The 16,756-nt window shown below is 43.0% G+C and overlaps 1 protein-coding gene across 1 annotated transcript in view; it reads right to left on the reverse strand.

Moving 5' to 3' along the window:
* LOC310771323 (single-strand DNA endonuclease ASTE1-like) overlaps positions 1-15,608 on the reverse strand; it is a gene marked incomplete at its 5' end in the record, with an annotated part of 36,040 nt that extends 20,432 nt beyond the window's left edge. Inside the window, one exon of the mRNA XM_083663963.1 lies at positions 15,465-15,608. Within this exon, the coding sequence (XP_083520089.1) occupies positions 15,465-15,608 (144 nt within the window). The remainder of the gene's footprint in view (positions 1-15,464) is intronic.
* Between the last annotated feature and the right edge of the window lie 1,148 nt (positions 15,609-16,756).

Genomic DNA, 16,756 nt, shown 5'->3' on the forward strand with positions numbered 1-16,756 from the left:
TTGTTACCCTGTAGTTACAGGCTAAATTCACTTCTTGTTACACTATAAGTACGGTGTGGTACCCCGTAATTAGCCTATAAGTACTAGGGATGGGCGGGAGTACTCGGGTACTCGAGTACTCGTTCATAACGTCAGTACTTGAGTAATGTTTCAGCTGTTCGGGTACTCGCCCCACGCCTTTAAAAATGGTAGGCACTCATCGTCATGTGGATCCATGGATGTGTGTGGATCCGGCTATACCGGCAGTATGGCTGTGTTTCAGACAGGCATAACTGCACGGGCGTCAAGTCATCCAGAATGTAACAGTATGTCATCTGCTTTAGGGCTTTCAAAATAAAACCCTTATTGTAGCATTGGCATTAATATGCTCATTATGTTCCTCTCTCAACCCAATCTCAGTGACACGAGATACATGTCTTCCATCTGGAAACACTGGTACAGTGCCTTACTGTAGAATTGTTAAGTGCTCTTATTGTGTTGTTACCTGTTTTATATGTATTGTGTGTTTTTTAATGGACCTTGTGTCTGACAATAAAGTGATGATGATGATGATGATGATGATGATGAATATTAATTTTGAGTAATGCTTTACAGCCACAGTTTCACTCGTAATCTTAACATCACGAGTATTTTGATACAATGTTTGCTGCTTTGTTTGTTGAAATACCTTTTTCTCATCCAACGTGCATCAATAAGCTACAGTATTTACTTTTGTTTAAGTAATATTATTTTGAAAGTTTTAACCGGAAGTTTCCCAGCTCATCACGAAAATTGACTGGTGGTGATGCGCTCCCGTTAATAACACGAGACAGATGCACGCTTCTCCACAACGCACCCCCAAATGTGGAGAACGAATCACTTTATTGCTTCATGGCGATCACTATTTAGCTGCAGCTAACGTTATGGTCACTGGTCAGTTTTCACTTTTTGGCAGAACACCGGACCTTGTAATCCGTGGATTTACCTTACTGTAAGCCTACATGTAGGCCTATTGGGAATGAGCCTTCGCTTGTTTCACAAGTCTGCTCGAACGAAACGCTAAATGCCATCCAACCACCGGAGATCTGAGGTAGGGACAACAGCTGCAGCTAATGTCACCTAATTGTACCTCTCCTCACAAAAAGTGCTACAGGTAGTGCTTTTTCCATGCAAAAATGCAAACGTTATCTGTGAACAGCCCCATACACAGTAATAGATATTTGAAATTAACTGCTTAACATAGCCAAACTTGGGTTAAGCGTGTGTTTCGACACATAACGGCCATAGAAACCTACTAGCAGGTTTATCAGCGATAGGAATAGGGCTGATGACGAACCTACTGAATCTACAGTATGGATGACAACAGTCCGATCAGGTAAAGGAAAAGAGAATTATAGTTTTTTGACAAGTCGAGTATGATTAATAATATTAATATTTCTCTTTAATTAAAAACAACAAATGTGATGAAATGGGATTTTGCTTCTCCTATGTTCTGTCCTCTCCTCTCTTCTCTTGAGCTGTTGAATGCTGCTCGCTGTAAGAGAAGCTCAGTAGACGATGAAACAGCACCACCTGCTGGTCTCAGAGACACAGTAGAGAGCTGAGATCCGAGTACTTCATCTGTAGCATTTGTGACATCCGAGAACCAATAATGGATTGAGATCAAATCACACAACCAGTTGTTAAACTACTTGTTAAACTACTTTTTGCAGTAACTAGTAATCTAACTACTTTGTCAAATTTAGTAACTCATTTACAATGACTGAAATTTAAATGGGTTAGTTACTAGTTACTTTAGGATGTGAAAATAATGGATAACTTCAGAGGGAGAGATACCGCCTTCCTGTCCGGCAATAATGCTCTGCAGCTGCAGCCAGACCTATAGGCTATAAGCCTCCCCAATAAGTGAATGTTGAAGTATCCCATGCAGGTACAATGACTATTAATGATTTATTATGCAGTAATCTGTAAAGGAATTAAATTACCTTTTGAGACTAGTAACTAACTAATTACTAATTTTCAGTAACTTGCCCAACACTGCACATAACTAACTGGAGCTGTGCTTCTCTAAATCAAACTGAATGATATAGACAGTGGACTTGTGTTGTGATGTTGTGTTGGAAACATTGTGAAGCTACAGGAAGTCACTGTGGTTTCTGCCAGCCTTCCTGTGATTACAGGTGGGCCTATCAGAGAAAAACACATATGAAACTGATGAGGAGATAAGAGATGGGGCGTAAACAGCACATAAATATAGATATCAGCACACCAGGAGACGCCATTTTAAGACGACACGCTGGCTGACAGACAGACAGACAGGTTTCTTCAGAGACAACGAGTTAAGACGCGGACAAGCTGACGATATGGATCCCAGAATGATACTGTTCATGTTGCTATGCTTCTCAGGTAGGACTCAAGTACATCTTACTGGTGTAATGATGGTGTGTGAAAAAGCCTCTGAGGTTCTGATTTCTGGAGAGCCAGGCTGCTATGGAACATCTGTGGAAGTTAAAGTGTTATGAACTGGGTCAACTGCGAGAGAGAGAGAGGGAGTGTGTGTGTGTGTGTGTGTGTGTGTGTGTGTGTGTGTGTGTGTGCGCGCGCGTGCGGGGGGGGGTAGGAGAGGGTAGCTGTCGTCTGGGTATCGGAAGGTTCTCGGTTCAAGGCTGGCTCCTCCTGGCAGCATGTCGAAGTGTCCTTGAGCAAGACACTGAACCCCTAACTCAGCTGACTTACATAAAGGGCCACACAGACTGATAACTGCCAACATTCCTGATTTTCGTGCGAGTCTCTCTATTTTTAACCCTCTCTCCTGCTGTGATTGGTCATTTCTCCTGTTAATCTCCTGATATAATATAATAGTGATACAAATCAAATGACTGTTGCGGATGAGATTTATGAACATAATGCTGTCTTTTATTGACTTTTTGGGGGTTGTTTTGTTTTCCTTTGAGGACGTTGGGGGCCGGATTAAGATGGTCCAGGGGCCGGGGCATTTTGCTGATGTCATGATGGTGTGTGAAAGACTGAGGTTCTGATTTCTGTGGAAGTTAAACTGTTGTGAACTGGGTCAACTGCACTGTTAGAGAGAGAGAGATAGAGAGAGAGCGTGTGTGTGTGTGTGTGTGTGTGTGTGTGTGTGTGTGTGTGTGTGTGTGTGTGTGTGTGTGTGTGTGTGTGTGTGTGTGTGTGTGTGTGCGCGCATGTGTGTGTAGCTATCATCTGGGTATCGGAAGGTTCCCGGTTCAAGGCTGGCTCCTCCCAGCAGTTTGTCGAAGTGTCCTTGAGCAAGACACTGAACCCCTAACTGCTCCTCACGAGCTGGTTGGTGTCTTGCATGGCTTTGGATAAAAGCACTCGATAAATACACACTCCATTTACTTCCATTCACTTCATTTACTACGTATGTGGGCAGATGGTGGCCTAAAGTTTAAAGAAGCAAGCTTGAGGTTGTCAGTTCAATCCCCGGGACCAGCAGGATAAACCTGGGTGGGGAAAGTGACAGGGAGCGCTTGCCCCCCTCAGCACCACTGACTATGTTTACATGCACACAATATTCCGCTTTTTGCCCATATTCGGAAAATGACAATATTGCCACTAAATGAAAAACCACTAATATTCCTGTTTACATGCAGCCGTAGCTCGCCCTCCCCGACACGTGAGGGAGGGGGGGAGAGAGAGAGAGATGCAGGTAGGCGGAGCCGCAGAGTTTTTCTGTTGAGAATAAACAGAGCAGCACTATTCTTACTATTCATGCTGTTTGGGGCCTGAGGCAGCACGCGGCGCTCCATAGATCCTGTTCTAAAACAATGTTATTATGTCACATCCTGTTGGATTAGCTGGATCAGGCTTTCTCTGTTGCTGATTCAGACTTCAAATTTTATATCATTTTATTAAGTTGATGTCTGGTTTGTAGTTGTCACTTATTTTTGGTATGTAGGTGAGATTTCAGTATTTTATTAAATTTCTTATCTCAGCTGCAATTAGTTTCACTCATTAGTATTCATTATATAATATAATAATAATAATAATAATAATAATAATTTGATTTGATGTGTTGTGTTGTGAGGGAGATTTTTTTTTACATAAACCTAACCTGCAGCCCAGTGCAGCTTTAAATAATAATAATAATAATAATAATGGTAATAATAATAATAATAATAATAATAATAATAATAATAATAATAATATAATAATAATAATGATTCCAATCATTTTAATTAAATCACTTAATTGACCCCCTTCAACATCCTGATCACATGGAGTGTTCTCTCTCTCTCTCTCTCTCTCTCTTTCTGCTAAGCCTGGTCGCCAGAATAAAACGTTGCCATTGTACATTTCAGCTCCATGGATACGTCAAATATCAACGTGTCTGAAGCAAAAATATCATCTAGATGATGTGTATATCAACGTTATACATGTTCAAGTTGTTTTATTTGTGTTTAACGTTGGAAATGCAGTGAGGTCTTCAAATTGACTGCCGTTTTGATTCCAACACTCACGTTTAACTGTTCGGTCAGGAACGATTTGGGTTTGGATTAGGCAATGGTCCCCCTGGTGGTCGCTTCAACGCCTGGTTTCCAAGAATTCAAGGTCATGTGACTACCATCACCATGCCCGCCCCCTTGCCCTCTTCAGAAAATAACAACAAGGGTTCCTGACCGAGCGTTAGTGTTTGACAAGTTGTGAGAATGAGTTGTTGTTTTGTTTCAAATTGACATTGAGATTATACGTAGCCCTGGTTTGCAGACAAGTTGTATGCCAATGTTGTATTCTGGTGACTGGGTCGCTCTGCTGTGCTGGTTGGTTGACATTGTTTCAATGTTGTATTCTGGTGACTGGGTCGCTCTGCTGTGCTGGTTGGTTGACATTGTTTCAATGTTGTATTCTGGTGACTGGGTCGCTCTGCTGAGCTGGTTGGTTGACATTGTTTCAATGTTGTATTCTGGTGACTGGACACTGTAATTGCTCTCTATTTGCACTATCACCATTTAACTTAAGGTTTGACAGTCATGGCAAAACTCATGAGAATCAATTATTTTTTAGAGTGTATTTTCTCCCACGGACTGTGTGGGCGTGTCCCGTCTGCAGCAGGGAAATTTCTCTCGGAGAGAGAGGGAGAGAAGGAGAGAGAGAGAATTTAAGAGAGATTGGGTGAGTGTGTGCGTGTGCGTGTGTATGTGTGTGTGTGTGTGTGTGTTCGCGCGTTGCTCCGCGGCTCTGAGAGGAAGAGATCTGTCCGTTCTTTGCCCCCACAGCGCTCGCTGAGTGTCCGTCTCCCACTCTGTGTGCTGTGTGCTTCTCTCAATTTCAATTTCAATTTCAAATAGCTTTATTGGCATGAAAAGACAGTGCTTATATTGCCAAAGCAAATACACATATTAACAGTACAACAATAAGGAAATTATAATAATAAATGAATGTACAGTCGAAGATGTATAATGTACAAACAGTCAAAATTTACAGTCAAAAATATATGTACATATAAACTTCCCCAAAAAATGGGGCATTCTGACGTAATTTTTTTTTTTTTTTTTTTACAGTTGTTCATCAGGTAAACAAACAGTAATTGTCAAATAGAAAATAAAAAATAAAATAAATAAAATAAGTAAAATAAATAAAATAAGAATAAGAGTAAAAATGAAATGAAATAAAAATTAAATTAAATTAAAATAAAATGAGCTGGTGTGTTTCACTGGATGTCTCTGAGGTTGTGGCAGGAGGCCAGATATTTAGCTGCCAATATGCAGCAGTTTGGTTTTTCTCCTAATAGGTATTTAAGCTTGTCTCTTTCTGATTGTGTTTCGAATTCTTGGTATTTGTGTATAATTTTGGGGAAGAATGATGCTCTAATTTCTGCATATTTGTCACAGTGTAGTAGGGCTGGGTCGGTTTGAAAATTTTAAAACCGGTTCGATATTGCCGTCTAAACCGGATCGAACCGGTATACCGATTTTTTTTGTAATTATTTATTTATTTATTTTTATTTTTTAAGCAGGGCTCCCGAGTGTGGCCCATAACTGTCTGTAGTGCAACTTCAGTCCACCTGATAGCGATAATACACCTCTAAGCTGGTATTGTCAACCAGCAATGATACTGAATAAAAAGAAGCAGGACACCTGTGTAACAAACACACCCTGTATTTATTTCTCATAACTATTCAGCTCAACTTTTCTTCTAAACATCAAAATAATAAATGAAATAAGCCTATAGTGCAACTTGAGAAAAGGCTAATAAAAACACAAGCAGTGCAATCAGAATGGATTGGCTTACAGCTGAGCTGCCTTATAAACTTCAAAACTCACAAATTCACACAATATAGGGCATATACAAATTACTGTGCATTGTGCAAAAATGCAACAAAAAAGCTCAAAGCTTCTAGCCCACATGTTCAAAACTTAAAAATAGAAAATGCTGTAAAAAAAACAAATATATATATATACATATAGGGCATGTACAAAATTGCTGTGCATTGTGCAAAAATGCAACAAAAAAGCTCAAAGCTTCTAGCCCACATGTTCAAAACTTAAAAATAGAAAATGCTGTAAAAAAAAACAAATATACATATAGGGCATGTACAAAATTGCTTTGCATTGTGCACAAATGCAACAAAAAAGCTTAAAGCTTTTAGCCCACATGTTAAAACTGTAAAACTGGTATGGTAGCCTACAAATTAAAATACAAAATACTGACACATACATACAAATAGGGTGTATAAAACAGTGTGCATATATATATAAAAAGGCTTAGGGCCTATAAAACACAAAAACACTGTGCAAATATGAAAACATTTGGAAAAGGAAGTTTGACACTGCTAGCCCACATGTTCAAATAGAAACAGCAACAATAATAAATAACCGTATTAAGCATATTAAAAACACTTAAACTAGGCTATGCAGTGCAAGGTTACAAATTCTTTCTCAGGCCACTGAGGCCAGGGCAATATACGGTCGGAGATTAATCCAAATTCTTGGCCAGAAACACAAGCATGTCCACTTTTGCTGGCGACAGTTGACACCTTTGAGGTGTAACAATGTTCCCTGCTGCGCTAAACACTCTCTCGGATGGAGTGCTTGTTGCGCAAATGCACAAATACTTGCGCGCAACATTTGCCAACAATGGGAGGCGAGACTCATTTATTTTCCACCACTCTAGCAGGTCGGCATCTCCATCAATGACTTCCTCCTGCTTGTACAATTGCAGTTCTGCTGCAACTTTTTCCTCTGTGGTTTGAGGAGTGACACGGGCTGGCAGACGGGCACCGACTCCGAGAAGGCTCCCCAAAGTTTTTTTCTTATGAGGAGGTGGGCGGTCTGACCCCCCCTCTTCCTCTTCGCCCCCTCGTTGGTCCAGCCCTTTGAGAACCACTGCTTGCCTCTCCACTTTGCTCAGGGTATTGTCCAACTCTGCTGCGTCGGAAAAATGATGCCCGCGATACCGTGGATCAATGAATGCGGCTACGCGCATCAACTCTTGGATTGAGTCAACATCATATTTCTCTTCCAGTTCTGTCATCATCCTAGCTTTGAGATTCTTAGTGAGAGGTGTGTCCCCCTCAGCCCCCACCAAAATCTCATTCTTCAGGAGTTTGAGCATCGGGTAGAGCGATGATGAGGTGACATATTTCTCTGCTGAAAATATGTGGGTAAACTCACTGACTGGCTTGAGAGCGGCGTTGATGGACTCCAAAACAGCAACATCTTGCCATGTGAGAGGTTGATGTGATGGGTGTCGCTCAGCACCTAGAACAAGCCCAATTGCTGGCCTCTGATCCAAGATTCGCTGTATCATCTTTTGTTTGGAACCCCATCGAGTTGCAACAGCCTGTTGGATGATAATATAATATCAAGAATAAATTAATAATAGACCTTGAAGTCTAATTCATACAGTTAGTTACTCAATCATAACACCTGTGTTTGTGAGGAGGGTGCCCAAGATGTGTTTCAAAACAAAGAGAGATAGCCCATCTCTCTATTATTACCTGTTCTATGCGAGGAGGGGGCCGCACTTTGACCCGCGGTGCGGGAGATGTGTTTCAAAAGAGATAGCCTATCTCTCTATTATTATTGTATTTATTATCCCAATTCGTAGTTAGGCTATTCAATCACCTGTGTTGCGAGAAGGGCCGCCGCACTTTGTAGCCGCGGGGTGGGGGGATGAGATATCTCTCTTTGTTTAAAATACACCCCCCCACCGCGGGTCAAAGACAGTGCGGCGGCCCTTCTCGCAACACAGGTAGCCTAGAGTAAAAATAATATTAATAGAGAGGTGTAACTGTCCCAGAGACTTGTTTTATTGAGAAGTTGATTCATAAGTCATATTCATTCTTCCGTCATAAATTCATGGTGATTTGAGTTCATACAGTCATTAAAAAGATTAAAAATGTAATAAATAAGATGTTATAAATAAGAGATTAAAATTGATAAAAGTTGTCTAAAAATATACCACTTAAAAGTAGCTTGATGTTGGTTAAAAATTAAGTACACTTCATTTAAGACTTCATGTGTAATGTGTAATGAGTGTAATGAGTCACATGACCAGAGTTTAGTTGAGGGCGTGACCGTGGCGTTTTGGGTCAGAACGAATATGGCTGCTGCAGAGTAAAGACGTACAGCCCCAATCTAAACCCATTCCGCATGTGGTTCAAAAGGCGCACACGGTAAATGTCTTTAATTTGGTTTATATTTGTGTAAAAGGTCTGTTAATGTGATTTGACATTGCATAAACGATGTGATACGATGTAAACTATTTGATTTGATTTCAGCACATTTCAGTTGTGGTAATATGTTGGACATGTATAATTGCTGGAGACACTTGGAATTGACAGAATCGTTTTGTTGTTATTTCTTCAGTTTTCACGGTGTCTGCTGATTGTGTCTGCTGACACAGAGAGAGAGAGTGTCAGCTGGCAAAGAGACCAAAGAGAGAGAAATAAAACCTTCAAAAGACATCAGTATGAAGCGTGGCCATCATTTCTAAGAGACATTGAACCAGTGTAGTTACAGTGAAAACGTAATCGTCACCGCATGGCCGAGAGATCAAGAAGTACCGCCGCCCGCAAAGCCAGAGATCAAACTAAAGAGCCGCGCATCCTCCAGAAGCAGAGAGGAGGAAGCCCAACGCTGGGGCAACGTGTGTGGCCGGAGTCGTCAACGAGGAAGCCAGCTGATCCACGGGAGAAGACGGGAGAGTCCATCTCAGCTACAGTCACAGTCGGCTGGAAAGCGGTACCGCGATTGCACCACCAGAGGGCGTCATCGACCAGCGTGGACTACAGTTCTGCAAAGATCCTTCACAGGCTAACAGAGTGCAGTGACTGTTCCTTTCCATTGCGGTCCTCAGGCAGAAGAGAGCGGCTCTGCTGTTGGCACAGGTTTGACTGTGCTACCGTGGCAACAGAAAGGACATTTGTAAATTTAAGAAGGAAAAGAAAAATAGCCTACAGAAATTTAAGAAGATAGAAAATAAATAATAGTCTTCTGGTTAAATATTGGTTAACTAAGAGAAAAATAGAGAAAAGTAATTGATCTGTCATATAGCCTACTTGTTCCTGCTTCATGAGTGGCATTAAGAATATCACAATGGTGATTTTGATCTGAGAGTTTAAATGCCTAATCAAAGGGAGGGCGTTAAAAGATTATTCAAGTGAATAGTTATCAATTACTTGAACTTGGTTTGCACTCAATAACATAATTGTAAAGGTTAGATGTGTATTTAGTAGCAACTTTGTGATAATACAGTGCTTTCTAAAACATACACAATGGAAGAACAAACAGAAGAATCACAACTTGATGAAGTTAGTGAGCAAATTGAGTCCCTCCAGGCAGAATTTAATGACTTAAATGAACAATTAAAGTTACAACCTGATGAGGATGAAAAAGAGAGATTAGAATCACTCATAGGTGAAATTCATGCTAAAATAGAGATACTCAAAATAGCTATGAAGGAGCCTATACTAGCCACTGCAGAGGAAGTTGAATTAAGGAAATCTTCAAGGGAGAAAAGATTCACCCCTAAAATGCTGGCACTGAAGCAACAAGAAGCTTCTCAGAAAGAGACTAAATTCATCGCACAATATGAAAAGTGGAAAGAACAAGTCAGACTTGCGCGTGCTAAACTTAAGGAGGAGTGCGCGGACGAAGACTTGTGCAAAATTATGACTGCTGTAGAAGAGCAGGAGACAAAAGTGAAAGATATCTATGATAATATGCGATCTCAATCGGCACCTTCTCCTGACATTAGGAGAAAGATAGACTCCTGTGTAGCAGTATCAAGCGATCTGAGGAGGATAATTCATGTACGCCTGAGTGAAGTGGGGCAAGAGGAGTTTGATGCTAATGCAGAAAACGCAAGACTTCATGACGGGCTTGATAGAGAGTATGCCAATCAGTATTTGGGACTACAATCTCCAATGTTCGTAGTCATCACTCCAAAGCTTCGTCAGAGCAGCAAGGCATCGCAGCAAAAAGAGTAGAGTGTGTTGCTCAGCTTGCGGCAAAGAAAGCCGAAATGGAGATGGAGGAGACAATTACTGCCCAAAAACAAGAACTTAAAAAGCACGAACAAAAACTTAAGAGACTGGAAGATCAGAGAGATCTTCAGGTAATAACTGCTAAGCTGAAAGCATACTCTGAGGCTGACTCAGCTGAGGCATATGATGAAAGAAAATCATCACGCAGGGAGGAAGCCAATCGTCCTCCAGTGCCTCACAAAGACATTAAAAGTGAACAAACATGTAAGAGCAATAATAATGTGCAAACAAGCAATACTAGCAATGAAGCATCGTTAGTACAAGTCCTGCATGACACGATGGTGCTCACCAGACTTCCTGCACCTGAGCCCTCAGTCTTTTCAGGAGATCCACTGAGTGGAGCACAAGTTTCAAGGCGCTGATAGAACGGCGATGCACTAATCCAGCTGACAGGCTGTTCTACCTACAAAAATACATCAGTGGTGAAGCACGATCTGTATTAGAAGGAAGCTTCTATAGAAAAGATGATGAAGCCTACGACCAAGCATGGCAGGCACTGAATGCTCGGTACGGCCACCCCTTTATACTCCAGCGTGCATTTAGAGAAAAACTAAATAATTGGCCAAAGATCAGCTCGAGGGAGTCAGTTAAACTGAGACAATTTAGTGATTTTCTGACAGGCTGCAGCAATGCCATGCCACACGTCAAAGGGCTTCAAGTGCTAAATGACTGCGAAGAGAATCAAAAAATGCTCCAAAAGCTGCCTGATTATGTGACCTCTCGCTGGAATCGTCATGTAACAAAGCAGTTGCGACAAACAGAGGAATATCCAAATTTCAAAGAGTTTGCTGAGTTTGTGGCGCAAGAGGCAGAAATCGCATGCAATCCTGTAACATCCTTTCATGCTCTGAAGCCTATGGAAGATAAGCCATTCAGAGAGATAAAGCGCACAAAGGCTAATGCGTTCGTCACAAATGTGAACTCATCGGACATATCAAGTACAGTGATGAAAACATACAGTGCTGTGGAGAACAGTTCAGAGGATTCTTCTAACCCAGTCACATGCATGTTCTGTGGAGAAAGTCACTTCATCCACAAATGCCAGAAGTTCACCAACAAGCCTGTAGAAGACAAGAGACGGTTCATATTTGACAATCACCTGTGCTTTGGCTGTCTTAGGAGAGGACATAATTCAAGGGACTGTAAAAATAAAGTTACTTGTGGCATATGTAAGAGACATCACCCAACGCCACTTCATGAAGACCGTCCTGCTGCTGCTACCGACATGTCACCTCATGCTATGCAGACCGAAGAAAGCTCATCTTCCCTTTCTTGCAGTGTAGACACAGGCGATGGTGGGAGCACATCTATGATAGTACCTGTATGGGTTTCCTCAATCGCTATCCCTGAGACAGAGACCTTAGTGTATGCCCTATTAGATACCCAGAGTAGCAACACTTTTGTAAACAAAGAGGTATGTGGGAAGACAGGGTCCGGTTTAGAACCAGTCAAGTTAAAGCTAACCACTATGATGGGAAAAGATTCCATTGTTCAGAGTGAGAGAGTTAGTGGTCTTAGAGTTAGAGGATTTTCCTCTGAAAGCTTTATCAACTTGCCACCAACCTATACCAGAGAGTTCATACCACTTGAACGTTCCCACATTCCTACCCCTGAAACTGCCAAAAGGTGGAAGCATCTGAACAGAGTAGCGCAGGAAATACCAGAGCTGATGGATTGTGAAGTTGGGCTACTGATAGGCTACGATTGCCCCAGAGCATTGGCTCCGCGTCAAGTCATCACGGGAGGTGTTGATGAGCCGTATGCGGTCAAGACTGACCTGGGTTGGAGCGTAGTTGGCAGCTCATCACGAGTCACAGAGTCAAAAGGGAAACAATGTGACGGTGTAAGAGGCACACCTACAGGGAGGAAGAGAAAACAAAGATATGCCCTCGATTCTCTCTCAGGAAGTAAAGAGATTAAAGTCAGTGACGGGACAAAGAGTCACATCAACGTGAGTGTTTGCTCAGTGAGTCTGTCAAGCCACAATGTCCAGACGAAGGAAACCAAAATGGTCACCAGTTCAGGGAGCATGCCGTCCCATTTTGCAGGAGAGATGAGTGGGCGGTCGGCCGTCTCAGGGAGTCTGAGAGGGAACGCCAGAGGCCCTGGAGCCCTTGTGGGGTCAACAGGTGTGAATACTGACCAAGCTCGGATGAGAGCTGGAGGTTTCTTGAGAGACACTCAATGGGAGGCACCAGGTGACATCATCCCGGAAATTACTGTAGCTCCAAGATCCGGGGTTAAGAGAACTAAGACTAAGACTCAGATGTACGGTTTGAGAAGAGAGATTCGTGCGAAGAAGAAGCCCAGCCGAGTTCAGGGCTCGAAGAGAGGACGGGTTCGCTGCCCAGGTAGACCTCCAGAACTCAGGAGGGTTAGCCAGCTCAGCCAAATTGACACCAAACCGTTGAAGAGACAGGAAGCTAAGGAAGTTCATATGGAGGAAAATAAGGACAAACTAGCAAACATCAAAAAGTCAATGAAGCGAAACGCTAGAATAAAAAGAAAGGACACCAAAATTGTAAAGATGAAGATGGACTTTTGCGAAAAGCCACAGTACAGATAGGAAATAGAGGTCTGTGCTAGAGGGTTCATGACTCATTAATGTATCTATTCTTGAATGTCCTGTTCATAAATTAGTTGTACTTGCACAGAGCAACTAAAAGGTGTTTTGATGGAACTAATCTATAAACACTTACCTGTGTGGAGAGTTTAAAGTATCAGTGTTGAATTAAGAGTTTGTGTACCGACTATTTGGTTTTGGAAATTACTAAATGTATTCAATATTTGTATGGCTATCATAAATCATAGTAATTTGGTGGGAGTGTAACTGTCCCAGAGACTTGTTTTATTGAGAAGTTGATTCATAAGTCATATTCATTCTTCCGTCATAAATTCATGGTGATTTGAGTTCATACAGTCATTAAAAAGATTAAAAATGTAATAAATAAGATGTTATAAATAAGAGATTAACACATTAAGTGCCATAGACGACCTAACTCGTCTTACATAATCCAGCGCTTGAGTGCCAAGGACGGACTAACTCGTCTTACATAAAGATTTTTTTTTTTTGACGGTGGGACATCAATCAACAACTTTTACATCTTCGAGATCACTATTGGAGCAAGAGAATGTGTATAATCTATTTTACCGACCCACTAAGTGTTGACAGTGCTCCCCCAGACGACCGAAATCAAAGAAAAAACTGCCGCGGGAGCAAGCCATTCAAGGAAATGGCGAGGCGATTTTACAGTAATCCATTTCAGACTTGTCTTGGCCGAGAGCGGCCGCGCGCAGGCAGCAGCACACAGAGAGCGGAGAGCGATTTGCAAAATAGATTATAGGTGAAACACACTTTGAAACACCTCAGAAAGGCCAGAATCAACATCTGCCCATCGCCCACGCATTCCCCGGCCCATCTTGACTCGCACAAGGAGCGTCCGCACGCAGGCAAGCAGGCAGGCAGGCACGCAGACAGGCAGGCAGGCAGCAGCAACGCGCTTCTGACACGCCCGCTGTAAAGCCAGGAGGAAGGAGGAGAAGACACACGGAGGGAGGAGTTTGAATGAGAGGGGTGTTTCCTGTTGTTATGGAGGAAATTACTGTTCAAAACTATTGTTTAGAATGTCTGACGGTCTTACTGATGCCAAAAATGAATGGTTAAAGTGACTGTTTCACAAAAAGCCATTTATCTCTGAATAAATTTCCAGACGCTGAAACCATGCTGTACTCAACGGCTAATATCTACATAACTACTAACTCTGCAAACTAACTCTTTTAGACAGAGAAAGCACACATTCTATTAGTTATTTTTAGATGATTGGTGTTCATGAATTCTTAACAGAAAATAATCCTCGGCTGTTGTAAAATGAGCCAGAATCGTCAAAAACACCCCTGGCACAACTTACCTACAGGATTGAAAACATGACTGGCACTCAATGTGTTAAAATTGATAAAAGTTGTCTAAAAATATACCACTTTAAAGTAGCTTGATGTTGGTTAAAAATTAAGTACACTTCATTTAAGACTTCATGTGTAATGTGTAATGAGTGTAATGAGTCACATGACCAGAGTTTAGTTGAGGGCGTGACCGTGGCGTTTTGGGTCAGAACGAATATGGCTGCTGCAGAGTAAAGACGTACAGCCCCAATCTAAACCCATTCCGCACGTGGTTCAAAAGGCGCACACGGTAAATGTCTTTAATTTGGTTTATATTTGTGTAAAAGGTCTGTTAATGTGATTTGACATTGCATAAACGATGTGATACGATGTAAACTATTTGATTTGATTTCAGCACATTTCAGTTGTGGTAATATGTTGGACATGTATAATTGCTGGAGACACTTGGAATTGACAGAATCGTTTTGTTGTTATTTCTTCAGTTTTCACGGTGTCTGCTGATTGTGTCTGCTGACACAGAGTGAGAGAGTGTCAGCTGGCAAAGAGACCAAAGAGAGAGAAATAAAACCTTCAAAAGACATCAGTATGAAGCGTGGCCATCATTTCTAAGAGACATTGAACCAGTGTAGTTACAAGAGGATATACCAACATAACCGTTAATTGTCAGTCCATGACATGCACTATGCTTATTATTGATAAATAGGATTTTAACAATTTAAATAAAAGAATATAATAATTTGTGTATTATTTATTTTTTTATTAAAAGAAAGAAACATGATTTATTTACCGTAATTAGAGCTTTCTGCTCTAGGCCAAGGTCTTCTTGTGCCTTCCTCAGCGCTCTTTTCTTCTTCCAGCTGTGGGAAAATTGGCCGACGATGGTTTGAGTGTTCCCCAGGGCTCTCTTTGTGGCTGGCTTGTCTACTTTATCAAGTGCGTTGTTTACGGCAAGATTGAGATTATGGCCGAAACAATTTAGCCATTGCCAACCCAGCTCGTTAACCGCAGCTTTAATATTTGTTGCGTTGTCGGTTGTTATGGCTGATAGTTTTACCGGGTCCAGGTCCCAGTCACGTAGAGCCTCCTCCAGTGCTTCTGCCATGTTGGGCCCTGTGTCGTCATCTGGGAAGAAGCTCGTCTGCAGGCACTTTGAAACTATCTTCCATTCCTTGTTGATGAAATGAATCGTCAGCGACATGTGAGGTCTCCAGACCATAGTTCAAGCAGAAGGCCACTCACGCGTAATCCGATCTCAACGTGGTCAAAAAATCCTAGTATGACGTCTGCTATGACGTCAAACATGACGTCAGTTAATCCTCATATATATAGCAAGAGTTCTACGTCACCTCTCTCTCTCTGGCCGATCATAGCAGCAGCAGCCCACGGCAGTCCATCTCCCTTGAAGCCGGCCCCGAAGCGTTGTTTTGCTCCACATCTGCAGACCGAATCAGCATCCTCAAGCCTTCTCCACCCGTGGATATTCACCGCAGATTTCAACGCTCCCCACTCCATTCCGGTATGTCGAGTTCCGAGCCAGGGCTGTCCACGGACAGCGACGACAGCTTAGACATCGCTTCCCTGTTCCAGACCGGCCACGGAGCGTACCTGCTTCCCGAGTCTTCTGATGAGGACGCCGGCGAAGTGGCTGGACCTCAGGCTGCACAGGCTGCTAGCATAGCCCCAACGAGAAGGCCCAGCACGCGTTCCCGTGGCACGGGGCGCGCCACTGCGACGGCCCGTGGACGCCCAAGTACGCGTGCGAGCGTGCCGGAAGGAGAGGCCGCTCGGCGCGGACGCGCGAGAGGCCGCGGGCGAACACCAGCAGCCGCCCCGAGAGCCGGGAGCCGCCGGGGAAACGCAGGCCGCGGGGCCGCCGCGAGACGCCTCGTCCCTCCCGGTCGCACTGACCCCCAGGCCGCCGCCCCGGAAGCGGAAGCGGCCCCATCCGTAGCTCCGCCGAGCCGACAGGGGTCGTCAAGAGCCATCCTGCTGTCTCTGCTAGATGCAAGCAGAGCAGTAGAAGCCCGTCTGAGCGCCCTGGAAACCCCGGCGCAGCAGCCGATCCTACCCCCGCCCATGCAGCAAGCTGATATGCTCCCCGCCACCACCCAACCCGCCCAGATGAACACTCTGGCGTCCGCTTTGCCTGCCAGCCCATTCGGTATGTCTTTTGTTTCTCCCTGTGCTGATATTTCGCCCAGGCTAAGGTCCGAGATTTTAAAGGGCAGAGACATCAATTTAGTTAGCATACTCCTGCCATCTCCCGAGTGTAAAAGGAAGGCTACGGGTGACCCAGATGGCCCTGTTTATTTAAAGTCGTCCGACCCCCGCCTGCCCAAAGACCTG

The sequence above is a fragment of the Poromitra crassiceps genome (assembly GCF_964638095.1).
Source record: "Poromitra crassiceps genome assembly, contig: HAP1_SCAFFOLD_522, whole genome shotgun sequence".
Lineage (NCBI taxonomy): Eukaryota > Metazoa > Chordata > Actinopteri > Beryciformes > Melamphaidae > Poromitra > Poromitra crassiceps.